Source organism: Zootoca vivipara, chromosome 10 (assembly GCF_963506605.1).
Source record: "Zootoca vivipara chromosome 10, rZooViv1.1, whole genome shotgun sequence".
Classification (NCBI taxonomy): Eukaryota; Metazoa; Chordata; class Lepidosauria; order Squamata; family Lacertidae; genus Zootoca; species Zootoca vivipara.
The window spans coordinates 17,293,916-17,308,653 of NC_083285.1; the positions used below are offsets into that span (position 1 = coordinate 17,293,916).

General features: G+C 43.8%; 1 protein-coding gene across 2 annotated transcripts in view; it reads left to right on the plus strand.

Annotated features, from left to right (window-relative positions):
* TSPAN12 (tetraspanin 12) overlaps positions 1-14,738 on the plus strand; it is an 83,747-nt gene that overhangs the window by 46,485 nt on the left and 22,524 nt on the right. For both annotated transcript variants that reach the window (XM_035126863.2, XM_035126862.2), the window contains exon 5: positions 11,193-11,267. In XM_035126863.2, coding sequence (XP_034982754.1) covers positions 11,193-11,267 — 75 coding nt within the window. The remainder of the gene's footprint in view (positions 1-11,192; positions 11,268-14,738) is intronic.

Here is a 14,738-nt window from a genome sequence, read left to right on the forward strand (position 1 = left end):
AGAAGTAATTTCCACAAATGTCTACTGCCTCTTGAAATTCTTTTATCATCTTGGTTAGCCAATAAAAACACACTATGTCATTATTTGACAAAAATACGACCGTGAAGCTGGTGGAATTTTTTTAAAAAAGAAGAAGTAAGAAAATAGGCTTTTGTTACAGCCGACCAAAGCCTGGGCCAGAATTATTACTTTCCTGTGGATTTGTATCTATATAACAAAGAAAATCTGTTAGGAATATATCTCTGAGCTGACGGCACAAATCTCTTTACTAATAGCTTTTATCGGAAAAATGGCAGAAAAATAAATATTGTTTGGCAGATAAGCACTGGAAGGCTCTCACTGCACGGCCAAATGATTTGTATTTTAACATTTGCTTAACACAGCCATGCATGGTGTAATGAATCTATAATCTGGCTTGTCCCTCTCTACGTAAACCAGACCAAAATGTGTAAGATCTTAGCTTAACAATGATTAAGTTCCTTTATGACCAAATAAAGTTGTGCAGATAGAACCAAGCAGGTCCTGGCAGCTGATAAGATTCCCAGATTTGGTAGCAGAAGATGAATAGCTAGCATTCATGACCTGTGAACTGGCATTTCGTGCCATTTTAACTCTAAGAGAATACTCCCCCTCCAATCACTTTCTAATATGGATGCAACTTTTTCGGTTTGTCCATTAACATACCCGCACACAGACCGTGGACTGGGTTCGGCCCTCTGAAGTAGCTCATACATTGAAACTACAAATAAGTCATACTAGCTGGAAATATGTGGTTGCAGACTCTTCAAGTGCCCCTATTTTCCAGTGACAGCCCTGGATTTGCAGAAGCCGTCTAGGTTTCTGATTTGATCCCAGACTGTCCCACTTTTCCTTAGGACATCCCTATTTTCATTGGGAAAATGTTGAAGAGTATGGAGTTATCCAACCCCTGAGCCAAGGAGATAAGGACAGTGGTCCCTTGACTTACAAATGACTCGACATCCATAGGTTTCGACTTACAAACGGGACAAATGGCCGCACACTTACAAATTTTTCTACATCCGAACGGAAACCGTTGGCGGTTTTTAATGCGGTTTCCTCGACTTACGAATTTTTCCAAATTTTTTTTTCCCTATGGGAAGCCGCGCTTCGACTTGCGAACTTTTCGACCTACGAATGTGCATTCGGAACAGATTAAGTTCGTAAGTCGAGGGACCACTGTAACTGTACAATCCTAGGGAAGGTTTTTTTAAAAAAAATGTTTATTGTTTTGTTATGGTTTTATATGTGTTGGGGGCCGCCCAGAGTGTCTGGGACAGTCCAGTCAGAAGGGTGGGGTAGTAGTAGTAGAAGTAGTAGTAGTAGTAATTATAATTTGAATAGGACGTCCCTATTTTCATTGGAGAAATGTTGGTGGGTATGTGGTTGCAGTCTGAAGGTATCAGTGCTGAGTTCTGCATGTATTGAGGGAAGAGGAATTTTCTTGATGCTCAAACCTGTGCCTCTAAATTGCCCTTTGAGATGAGCCTCCCCGTGCTGGCTCTTCTGGGGTGAGCCTCCTCTCTTTCCTCCTCCTTCCATACGATACAAGAATCCATATAATGTCCATCGGTTGCACAAGCAAACAAATGGAGTTTGCTACCAAAAGCAACAACTGTGCATTGCTTTGTTGCTAAGGCCGGCACCCCTCTCCCTCCCCTCCTCCTCCTCCCTCCCAGTTACTTCTCTCAATAGCTTCAGCCTTTAATCTCTCCTTTTCACTTTCAAGGCCTTCCCCATGCCTCTTACTTGAGGCTCCAGAAGGACTGTGAGCGTTGTTTTTGTCCTTTTGGCATAATAACGCAGACCTGCAAGTTGCAGGTCCTTTTCAGTCATCTACGTTCGAGAGGCTTCCTCCATAATTGCAAGAACTTGAAAGGCCACTTTCTCGTAATGAAAATGAGTTTCACAAGATTTCAACCCTGCCTCTTAAGACTACAGCTCAGTCGCCATTGAATGAAGCTGATTGGCAGGAGTTTGGGGACAGTCAGAAGCACCACTTAGCAACGCTGTGTAATTTAACTTAAGAAATTCGTTGCTGCAAGATGTAGTGTTGACCGGTTGCTTAGACGGCCTTAAAGGGAGATTATACAAATTTGATAGTTGCTAGTCATGGGGGGCAGGGGGGGGCGCTAAATGGAGCCTTGTTGTGATTCAGAGACAACATGTCTCTAAATACCAACTGCCCATCAACTCTGGGCGGCTCCCAACAAATATAAAAGCATGATAAGCATTTAAAACTTCCCTATACAGGGCTGCCTTCAGATGTCCTCTAAAAATCAGATACAGTGGTACCTCGGTTTAAGAACAGTCCAGTTTAGGAACAATTTGGTTTACAAAACCGGAAATAGTGTCTTGGTTTGAGAACTTTACCTCGGTCTAAGAACAGCATCCGAATGGTGGAAGGGCACCGGCAGCGGGAGGCCTCATTAGGGAAAGTGCTCCTCGGTTTAAGAACGGTTTCGGTTTAAAAATGGACTGCCGGAACGGATTAAGTTTGTAAACCGAGGTACCACTGTAGTTGTTTATTTCCTTGGCATCTGATGGGAGGGTGTTCCACAGGGCGGGTGCCACTACTGAGAAGGCCCTCTGCCTGGTTCCCTGTAGCTTTGCTTCTCGCAGTGAGGGAACCGCCAGAAGGACCTCGGAGCTGGACCTCAGTGTCCGGGCTGAACGATGGGGGTGGAGACGCTCCTTCAGGTAAAGAAGAACCACATCATTTTGACTCCTAGCACTACAGTTTCTCACACGTTGCTTTCTAGCGGAGGAAGTGAGGCAGAACCTCTTCCCCCTAATATTTACCTTAATCTCCTGGAGTGCTTTGGCCATCTACACTTTGGGGTTTAGGTATTTAGGGGTGTTGGTGCCCAGCGTGAAGGAATGCAGTCGCCACCTAAGTACAAAATTAAGAGTCCACCAGCTGCTCCATTACCTTGTACAAATATTGACACTGGACTTTGATTATTTGCTAAATGGGAGTGTTTCAATATGTCACCCAATAGCCAATCAGTATGAGCAGAAAAAATATAAACAACTGACAGAGATTTAGCGTTAAGTTCTGCGGAGAACCAGGCGTGACAGAGACTAAGATTCATCCCTGCTGGATTACTGGCTTTTCAGTAGGTTTTTTTTTTTTTGTATCTCGGGGTGGTCAGCGCTGAATGTTTTGGCAAGGGGAGTATGCGCAGTCCTCTTTTTTGAATTGCTTTCAAAATGTATAGAAACAGGACTTTAAATATGGTTCCTTTTGCTTTCTTTGCAGTCTCGCTCTGCAGAGTCCCGCATCTCGGAAGGTGTTTAACACTTCAGCTCAGAATAAAGAGAGTCTGCAATTCAGTTTTAAGATATATTCCCCCCCCCCCTTGTTTGCTGCCTCTTCTATCTAGCTTTGAAAACACTGAAAAAAATCTATGAGGGAAAAAGACGCATAAGGGGCATTTTGTTATCTTGCTTTCAGACCAAAATTGAACAATTGAAGGTTTTTTAACAAGTTTAATAGCAGCCATCTAGTTTCACACTCTGCTGTAAGTATGACACTGGCTCAGTGCTTCTATTACCTTAGCCATAGTTAAGTATAAACTATGGTTTGTTGCATTGCCTGTGTTTCAAAGAAACGTAGTTTGCTGAGCCAAGTCTTGCCTCAGAAAAGCATGTATAGAGCAGTGTTTCCCAACCTTGTTCCTCCAGATGTTTTGGGACTACAACTCCCATCATCCCTAGCTAGCAAGACCAGTGGTCAGGAATGATGGGAATTGTAGTCCGAAAACAGCTGGAGGCACAAGGTTGGGAAACAGTGGTATAGAGAAACACAAGCAAACCTGCTGTGTGACAGTGGAACAGGCTTGCACGAGAGGTGGTGCACTCTCCTTCCTTGGAGGTTTTTAAGCAGAGGTTGGATGGCCACCTTGTCACGTATGATTTAGTTGAGATTCCTACGGTACATTGCAGGGAGTTGGACTACATGACCCCGGGGGTCCCTTCCAGCCTCACAATTGTGTGATACTGTGTTTCTGTGGTTTCCTCAGTGCTTAATACAATGCTAAACCATGGCTTTTTAAAAAGCCTGGCAAATTCTTCCTTCAGATGAGTTTAGAGCCTTTCTTGTCCTTCGAGCCCTTCTGAGAGCTGTTTACTCAAGCAGTCTTGCTTCTTCTCTGTTAGCAGATGTGCAAGGAGCCTGCCCCTTCCTTCAGTTACCCTTTCCCTCCCCAACCCTTTGCTGGGGTAGCAAGTCCCAGAAATGCTGCCTTTTCCTTCCTCCCATGCTGTGGCCTAAGTTGCTGTGGCCAATCTTGCCCGCAGCCTAGCAGACCTCTTTGTTTTCCCCCTGCTATTTCTTCTCCATCCTTGCTCTCTGTCAGGCTTCAGGGAATCGGCTTCCTTCCCCTGCTTTGGCAGTAGATAATCAGAACAAAGGAAATGAGTCTTTTTACCAGTTAGAAACTTTAATGATCACAGCAAGAGAACAAAGAATCCGTTTTCTAGGAATGGCGGTGCTCCCAATTAAGGGTTTCACCCACTTCCTCCCTAGTCACTCACATCACTAGTCACTACTGCGTCTTGTACCCTGAGCTCGAAACCACTGTGCTTTCTGTTCCACCACCTTATCGGCTCTTCTTGACCTTGGGCTGAGTGATGAATGCTTTCCAGAGACAGTGAATCTGTTAACCCCCTCTCTCCCAGTGTTTCTTCTCCTAGCTGTCCCCCTTCCAGTATTTCCCAGCTTCTGCCTATGCCCCTCTGCAAACCATTGTTCCAAATCTATACTGTCCTCTTGCTCCTGGGAAGACTCAGGATCCAGATCAGGATCAGAGGGAGGGGGAGGCTCCCATCATTCCTCCTCAGTGCAGCCCTCCTCAGCACGGTCCCTGACATCCCCTCCCTAAATGTGCTGCAGGCTACACCTGTATCCAGGTTGAGCACCCCTCCTCCTCCTTCCCCGGGCTGCCTTGCCTGGCTTCTTCTGGTTCTTTTGACTCATGCCAGCAGCTTCCCATTAGGCTGACAGCTTGGGCAGGGAGCTGATGGTGCCAGCTGCTCCTGACACTCTTTTCCTGTTTAATCACGTTGCATCCCAGACTCATTTATTTCAATAAAGGTAGCCGTGTGCTTAACTGTTGCTCACAATAGCCATGCACTTGAATACGGATATTTGGATGATCGGGATCTCCTGAGAGTTGCGGGGGCCGCAGGAAGGCCTGGGATGTGTCTGGAAGGGCGGGGTGGGGGGCTTCCCAGGGAATATCAGAGTAAACTGAGTGAAGAGAGCTTGTCCGTGAGCCCTCCAGCAGCTTTTCCACAGGTGGGGCTATACTGAGAGGCTATGCTCTAGAGCCGCGTTTCCCAAACTTGGACTACAACTCCCATCATCCCTAGCTAGCAGGACCAGTGGCTAGGGATGATGGGATTTGTAATCCAAAAGCAGCTGGAGACCCAAGTTTGGGTAACCCTGTTCTAGAGCATTAATGGCATACCAAATACCTTATTGACAATTGAGGTGACACAAGAAGTACAGTTGTTAGACCATTGATGTGGCAAAGTTCCTAGTTCACCAGGAACATGCTTCCTAGAAGGTCATATTTGACTTCCAAATGCGTCAGTAGGTTTCTTTGCTCAAGAGAGTTCCACATGGCGTTCTCGAAAGTGCTGCATCAAGGCAACGTCTTATGCTTGATCAGCCTAATGGAGGAGTATCAGCTAGTTCCTTTCAATGCTGCATATTCCTACTCTTACAGAAAGGGTGAACAATCTGTGACACAACTTCCATACTCATTGACCATTGGACTACAGCAGGCATTTCCAAACTTCGGCCCTCCAGATGTTTTGGACTACAATTCCTATCTTCCCCAACCACTGGTCCTGTTAGCTAGGGATCATGGGAGTCGTAGGCCAAAACATCTGGAGGGCCACAGTTTGGGGATGCCTGGACTACAGGTTTCTTTGCTTTGCTTTGCTTTTAAGCGTGGCAATCATCTTCCACAGGGCTCTCCCCCTTTAGCCTTGAGGATTATTTGCCAAGATGGCAAATAATGGGAGGATAGCACGACGCTATCTTGACATCCATGTACCGGTATTTCTATATCTAAGGGCCCTGTTGCGTGCATGGGACCATGGTTTCCTAATCAGGCAGAGGGCCTTCTCGGTGGTGGCGCCTGCCCTGTGGAACGCCCTCCAATCAGATGTCAAAAAGGAAAACAGCTACCAGATTTTTAGAAGACATCTGAAGGCAGCCCTGTTTATGGAGGCTTTTAATGTTTAACAAATTAGTGTATTTTAATGTTTCTGTTGGAAGCCGCCCAAAGTGGCTGGGGAAACCCGGCCAGATGGGCGGGGTATAAATAATAAATTATTATTATTATTATTATTATTATTATTATTATTATTATTATTATTATTATCAGCACCCGTAAGGTCTTGCTTTGCTCAGGAAAACTCAGCTTTCCTCTCATTCACTTTCTGTTCAAACCATCTGAAATGTTTCACTTGTATTTGATCATGTGGGAATAAACTGATAAGCACATGCCATTTATTATTTTTGAAATGGTAATGTGGAGAAGAAACGAAGTCTGCATTAAAAACACATACATGCACAACCCATAAAGAATAGTGCCACATTCAGGGGAAACCTGAGAAAATTAACACAATCCACAGAACATTTGGGGCTTTAAAAGAATGAATGAAAGTAGTTGAAAGAATGAAGAAGTAGTTGTGTGTATCTTCACGCCCCATGTACTGGCAAATAATAAGGGGGATCATTTAGTCCCATCCTGATGTCGCTGAAGTCAACAGCTACATTTCAATTTGCTTGACCTAAGTCCACCCTTTTTGCTTTGATCATATCTGTCATGGAGAGGATTTATTTTTGAAGACCTAGTGACATTCATTCCATTTCTAAAATAGTTTGTCTTGCCAGTTGAGGAAACGCCCTTTTATTGGCATGCAAACGGGAAAAGCTGAGTTTCATCACTCCGGGATTTTGATAAGGGTAGCCGAAAAGAAGTGTGCCCTGAGGAATTCATTTCCCATTATTTCCAGCCTGGATGCTGTTCCCGGAATTAATCAGAGTTTTAAAAGAGCAGAGTCCAGAGTGATCTTTGGGCTGCCTCTCACCACGCTTCATTGGGTTGTGACTATGATCTGAGCTCTCTCCTTCTTCTTTTGAGTTCCCTGTGCAAATTGAGCGTTCTTCTGGGGGTCATGAGATGTTTCCAAGGGTACAGGCCGACGTCTGGCTTGCTTGTTTCTCGGAAGAAAACTGGTAGCCAGTGGGAAATGCTGTACTTCACATCTTGCAATCCTTTGGCATTTGTTTGGCACGCTGTATATGCCAGCCTTTTGAGATTCCCTGAAGGTTTCCTTCTGCAGCTGCTCACCCTTGGAATCTGCCCTTCTCTCTTCTCTCTTTCCTGACTTTGCTTACGGGGGGAAGTCAAGGGTTTAGGGGAGTGGATGATAACCTCATGCATCATGTGCTCCCCAGCGGTCAGGATCTATTTTCTTGGGTTTTGGAAGCACTCCCCCCCCCATCTTTTAAACAGTACTGTACTTAAAAGCTATCTCTGTAGTTATTCAGAAACTTTCTGAAAACCTGTTGTAAGGCAGAAAGCCATTATATATTTCTGTGTTGCTTCAGCTGTGAAACATTTAATGGCATTCAGAAAAAAAAGGAAATGTTGGAATTAAACCAATATATTGAGTGCAGAAGAAATGGCTGAACGGTTGCATGTGAAGCATTTTCTATTTCCACGCCGTCATTCCTTGCACCATTGCCTGAAATATGATGGCAGAGTTGATCCGTACGACACACTGTATGCATGTATGTTGTTTATTAGAGCGGTGAAAGGGAATAAATTAATAACAGCGGAAGATGCATCCTGACAAATGATTCATTGGTTTTCTAGCAATGCTGTAACTTTGACAGAAGAGAGAAAATAGGAAACACTTTTGCAAAGACCCATAAAATGCTTTTTTAAAAACAACAACAACAACAACAACAACAACAACAACAACATTTCCCAAGAACAACATTACCCCCACTTCTTTGCTGTAAATAACCTGCACATTCTCTCTCAGGGTTGGGGAAACTGCCCAAAGGCACATTTCCTCATAGGCGACTTTCTGAAAGCCATAAGCCAGTGATGGGTCAGAGCAACAGATGTGTAAAGTCACAAGTTTCCTATATACAGCCACCTTTTCTTTTTTAACATTTATTTCATTTTTCAAATTAAAGTTTTACGGAGATATATAAAACATAAATCATAAAGACAAGATTTCAAGGAATCTCCTGGACTTCCAACCTCCCCTTTGTGGGTCTTATTATTAATTTCCTCCTGCATCTTTTATGATGATACAAATCTTTTACATCTTCATTGTGTCCAGAATTCACCCTTAACGTACAAGTGATATTCTAATCCTACTAACGATTTCAACCATTTACAATGGTTATAAATTTTCCCCGTTCCTTATTAAAATTTTGGTCTTCCTGATTTCTGAATCTTCCCGTCATTTCAGCCCTTTCGGCATAGTCCATCAACTTCATCTGTCATAGTCCATCAACTTCATCTGCCATTCTTCTCTGGTAGGGACTTTATCATCTTTCCATCTCTGGGCCAATAACATCCGTGCAGCCGTGGTCGCATACATAGTCTTTTCTGCTCCCATGGGATTCCAGCACCCAGCCACCTCATACACCCATACAGCCAAAAGAGTAGTAGCGTTATCACTGTTCAGTGCCGCAAGGAGGGCACAGAAGAAGACCTTTGATGGATGCAGTCTGAGGATAGGGGTTGTGGCCTGGGAAGAGTGCCAACAGGACCCGATAGGGCACATTTGGCGTTCTGGGCCTCCACCTTATTCTACCCCCTTTGCAACTGTTTCTCAGAAACTTAAGTTCCCTGAACCAGGTCTGCCACTGACCAAAGTAGCCGCCTCTTCTGTGAAATACCCCAGACAATTTTAGCAAGCTGTACTCTTGTTTGGTGATGAGCTGCGACTGTGAATGGCTGTGCCACTTGCAAAGCGTGTTTCCTGGACCCAAACTATTCAAAGGGGGCATGTGTGACTGGCTAAAAATCATTCATAGGCACAGCTGTCCACTTTCGGATTTGAAAATAAGGGATCAGCAGCAGCCCCACCTGTCCCGGGGACAGTCTACGGTATATCTAACAATCCAGGATAGCAGCGGGAAATGGCGCTGGAATAAAGGAATTTCCAGCAAAAAAAGGGGAAGCTGACAGCTGTGGCTTGGAATAAGGGAGTTTCCCCGCAAAAAAAGGGAGGCTTGACAGCTATGTTCATAAACCTGCAGCCTAAATATGAGAGATTCCTTCTTGTGCTTGGTCCCTGGTCGTTCTGACGCCAATAACAAATTTGTATGCGTTTGAATTTCAGTAACAAATAAGAAAGCGATGCTTCTCTCTTTCTCTCGTGCACAAACATCTCCTATTAATAAGCCCTAAGACAGGAGTCGGCAAGGTTTACCTCGCCTGGGCCAGTTCACTCCAGCGGAGATCTCTCCGTGGGCCAGATTGCGCACATGTGTGAGTGCACACGCCCGCAATTTCCAGCGTCTGTGTCTGTGCAGGCGTGATTTCCAGCATCTATGTCTGCGGGCAGCTTGTGGGCCGGTTAAATGACCCCCGTGGGCCTTAGGTTGCCTACCCCTGCCGTAAGACAAGAAATGCTTGATACAGGCCCATCTTCCAATTAAAGCTTGCCGACTGAAATCTCCTGGCGCTATGACTGAACCAGAAGGTGCCAGGAATTGTTTCTTCTATATCCACCCTATAAGTAAGTCGATGTGCTTACCCAAACCACAAAGGTTGCATTTTTAAACACCTTTTTTAAACAACTGCTATAGCTGTGGATCAACACTCACTTTAACTATTTGTAGTTACAGGTAGGTAGCCGTGTTGGTCTGAGTCGAAGCAAAATGAAAAAAAATCCTTCAGTAGCACCTTAAAGACCAACTAAGGTTTTTTTTTTTTGGTATGAGCTTTCGTGTGCATGCACACTTCTTCAGATACACTTGAAACAGAAGTCAGTCCTGGGAGATTGAAGTGTTCTATACAAGATCTCAAAGCAGCTGTTTTATTACAGAAAAATTTCAGGAACAGACTGGAAAGAGAAGTTGCTGAATTGGAACTCATTACCAAGCTTAAAACCATGGAGCCACCTGGGATGAACAAAGACATTGGATTCTTATCTCATTATGCATGATCTAGCTTTCTTTAGCGCCTCAGCCCTTGCTTTTCCCCCGCAGGACCAATTGCAGTCATCATCAGTCGTTAACAGCCATCTACAGGTTTACCACTCCCATCAGCCCATCACCCACTCCCCCCCACCCCCACCCTCTGTATATACATAAGGGACTGACTTCTGTTTCAAGTGTATCTGAAGTAGTGTGCATGCACACGAAAGCTCATACCAAAATAAAAACTTAGATGGTCTTTAAGGTGCTACTGAAGGAATTTTTTTATTTTGCTTTAACTATTTGCTTACTGGGTGACCTTAAATAAGACCCACTGCCTATGATAGCGACCAAATAGCTTTTTGTAGGTTTCCTGAAAGGACACACGGGAAACCCTTTGAACGCTCGGATGTGCTGTATATATGTCAAACTGTGGTTGCTACCAATAACATTCCTCCTAGTGTGTCGTTCGTCACGTCAGTGCGATTTGTTGGGTAGTGGCTAGAGAAGTTAGGGTTTTTGGGTTGATGTTTTTTGAGAAATAACAGTATGGTAAACCAGCTTTGATTTACTGCATGGTAAATAACTGCCTTGCAACTTGATCCTAAAATTATTACTTGGAATTGAACAGCCACTGGTTATGTAACCTCCTATATCGTGTAGGGGAATTGATAGTGCCAGCTGCATGTTCTGAATTCCTCTTCTACCCATAATTCTTGAAAACTGCCCTCTGGGCAAAAACTACCCTCTATGAGCAGCTTTTGTCTAATTGTTTATTATAACAGCAGTTGGCTTGCATCCAACTCATTGATTAAGTGGGTTTGGAACATCTCGCTTTCCACGTAGGACTGGGAGATATATGTTTTTGGTTAAGAAGCCAAAATTATTTTAGGATTTTTAGAGTGCGAAAATTGTGTTTTAAAACAAGAAGTCATTTCTCCCCACCAGACTAGTAACAATTTAACTCCTGCTTTGTGTTTTGCAGTATTTTGGAAGTTTGCTTGTGATATTCTGCATTGAACTGGCCTGCGGTGTTTGGACCTACGAGCAGGAAATTGCGGTGAGTGGGTAATGTACAGTGTTCAAATATTTTGATTGGGAAAAAAATACAGTCGTACCTTGGTTTTTGAACAGCTTAGTTCTCAAACATTTTGGCTCTCAAACACCGCAAACCTGGAAGTGAGTGTTCTGCTTTGTGAACTATTTTTGGAAGCCGAATGTCCGACGGGGCTTCTGCAGCTTCCAATTGGCTGCAGGAGCTTTCTGTAGCCAATCAGAAGCTGCACTTTGGTTTCCGAACGTTTTGGAAGTTGAACAGACTTCTGGAACGGATTCCGTTCGAGAACCAACTGCAATTCCTTCTCTCTAATTTGTGCTGCCGTTCTAAGCACGTTTATTTGGAAACAAAGCCTATGGAAATCAATTGAAAGTTTGCCGTGCAATCCTGTACCAGTCTACTCAGAAGTAAGTCCTGTTGGGTTAAATGGAGCTTACTTCCAGGTAAGTGGATGTCCAATGGCAGCCTTGGGATTCTCTTGCTTAGTGTTAGTAACATGTGAATCTTAAACCCACAAACTGGGCTGCAAGTCCAATAGATCTCACTGGAATTCTCAGTAAATGTGTCCAGATTGCGTTTCTTATCTACCTTATTTTGAAGCATTCTAATTTGTATTGTTGTGTAAAGTGGAATGTCAGAAACCACTTCTGCCATGTCCTTGATGAATGACCATGGATAACCCCACATATGGCGACAGGTGGCAGAATTTTTAAAATTTATTACGCTGTGCATGTTTAGAGCCGTTTTTCATTATTATTTTGGGTGTTCTATAGGGAGGAATCCTAGCAGTGAAAACAGGATGTGGGAGCCGAGTATCAGCTCAGATTAATTCTTGAATAGCAGTTTTAACAGCAAGTGCTTTTGTATGTGTTGTGTACGATTATCAGCTGTCCTTTTGGAAATGCAATTGTTTCTAAAATGTCCTTAACACGAACATAATCAGGTTTTTTTGAAGCCTGGCTCTCTGTGTCTTGCATTATACCGAGCCAAATTTTCATTGAGAAAAAATTAGCCTCGCCAAAGACTTATAGGGATGGAGACCCATGCAATCAGAGAATTTGCAGTGAAAATGGACAAGTTAACTCGCCACGGAAAAGCGACTCTCAGCACAATCCCCTCGCAAGTCTCACTGAGCTTAATAAGACTTACCCTCAAGTAAGTGTGTACAGGATTGCATTCTCAGATTCTTCCCATATTAAAGGCTTCCTTTTGATCTCATCTTGCCCAAGTAAGCAGTAAAGTGCAAATTCAGAATCACCTGTTACAAATTATTTCATATTAATCCCGAAAATTAGTTTTGGATGTGCAGGCACTGTTGTGTGAGGATGCTTTGCTTTTATTTGTATTGCTTTGAGTTGGGGAAATGGCACCCATTTGTAACATATTTTCAAAAAAATGGGGAAACTGTGTGTGTGTGGAGTGGAAGAGACTGTATTCTTCATTTCCTTTTGAGGAGGTTGCATATTGAAATTATTTGTTAAATGACCAGGCACTAGTCCCTGATTCAGATAAATGTAGCTGTTCTTTTGAAACCCATTGAAATAAATGAAACAGGTCGGTCTCGACTTGTTTGAAAGCTCTGTTGCTTTCCATAAGGTACGCACAGCAGTTCTATACAGTGGTACCTCGGTTTACAAACACAATTGGTTCCGGAAGTCCGTACTTAACCTGAAGCGTACTTAACCTGAAGTGAACTTTCCCATTGAAAGTAATGGAAAGTGGATTAATCCGTTCCAGACGGTCCGTGGAGGACTCAAACTGAAGCGTACTTAACCCGAGGTATGAGTGTAATTGGTTCTGGAAGTCCATACTTAACCTGAAGCGTACTTAACCTGAAGCGAACTTTCCCATTGAAAGTAATGGAAAGTGGATTAATCCGTTCCAGACAGGTCCGCGGAGTACTTAAACTGAAAATACTCAAACCGAGGCATACTTAAACTGAGGTATGACTACAGGTTTGCTCTCCATTGGGCGTATTCCCTGGATTGTTAGGATTGCTGTCTTAGTCACAGCTGGATCGGGGCCACAATATATTCCATCTGTTAAATGCCACATGCTGGAAAAAGTCTAGCGACTGCTTCTTAAGTTGCTCGTGGTCTGTGGAAAACTCGCATCATTTCTAAAAGAGCAATCATTCATATGAGCTTTTTGCCTTGAGGTAGCATCCTTTTCAAGCTAGAGGTGTTCTTCTTGCATGGGGAAATAGTTTAATCACCGAGGAGAAAAGATGCTGGCATGTTATTCGGCTAACTGTTAAATTCTCCCACCTTATATTCCGTTTGGTATATATTTATGAAGAGAGTGACAAGTTTTTTCACAGAGCTGCCAAAATATAACCGCGGCAGTGGCCTTTTCAACAGCAGCAAGTGTATTAGAAATTACGTCGCTGTGGTGTTGGCTGTTTCCTTTTTCTTTTTAAATAAAAAAAGAGAGAGAGTTCATTTGGTATTTGCACAGCACTGGGACCAAAGGAATTTCTGGCAGATCTCGCGCCTGAGAATGCATGCAAACAGTTTTCATCAGAACCCATTCCCTTGCTGTACAGATTTCCAGCAAGAGGCGACTATTCCAAATACAACTGCCGTTTCTAAAAATAAAACAAAAAAATAGATTGCTTTGTGGAAATGTCAGAATAAAAATGGAAATGTAACTGCATGCTTCCTTTGTCCGCTGAGTGTTTCCCCCCTTTCCCCTGGGATTGTGAGGAAGGAAGAATTTTGGGGAGCTCAGGAATAATGCTTCTTGACAGGTGCTGCCTGAGGGTTGGACTAGAAGGAGACGTCATACCAGTGTAGAGGCATTGGGGGACGATTCCTCCACTGTGTCCCAGTCTCTCGGCAGGCTTCCCATATGGCTTTTTCTCCGTACCTTTGTCACCGTTTGCATGTTTGGAGAGGGCATGTGAACAGGCAGCAACAGTGCAGAGGAAAAGAAACAAGAAACATTGGGTCAGGGGTGGCCGGCCCACTCTGCATGGCTGTAGGTCTTGTTGGCCTAGGCTGACGCCTGCTGGGGGCTGTACACATGGGTCTGTTGGTGGTCAGTAATGCTACTCAGGAACCAGGTTGGTTTCAGAGGTGTATATTTGCAGTTTGTCCTACTTAGCTGCACACCTGTGGTCTCTCGACTTTTTGCCTAATTAAAAGGGGAGTTGCTTTCTGCACCAGGAAGGGATGTGATAGGATAATTGGTTAACTGAAACTGTATTTAGTTTGCTCAAATGTCTTGTAAGCTGCTGGTGAGGAGGAGTGATGGCTTGGAGCGATTGGCTGTTACGTTTTCGAAAATAAAACTAAGAAAAGATCTTGTGGACAGCTTTTTATTTCTGTGCTCCATTCGCTGCGCACACTCTGTGTTGATGAAGAAGTTCAACAGGGTCATGTTGTCTGCTGTATGTGGAACTGTGGTGAAGATCACTGGAATTAAGCTCCCCATCCTCCCTTCTGGCATCCACACTCCTGTGATGCAGCTGTA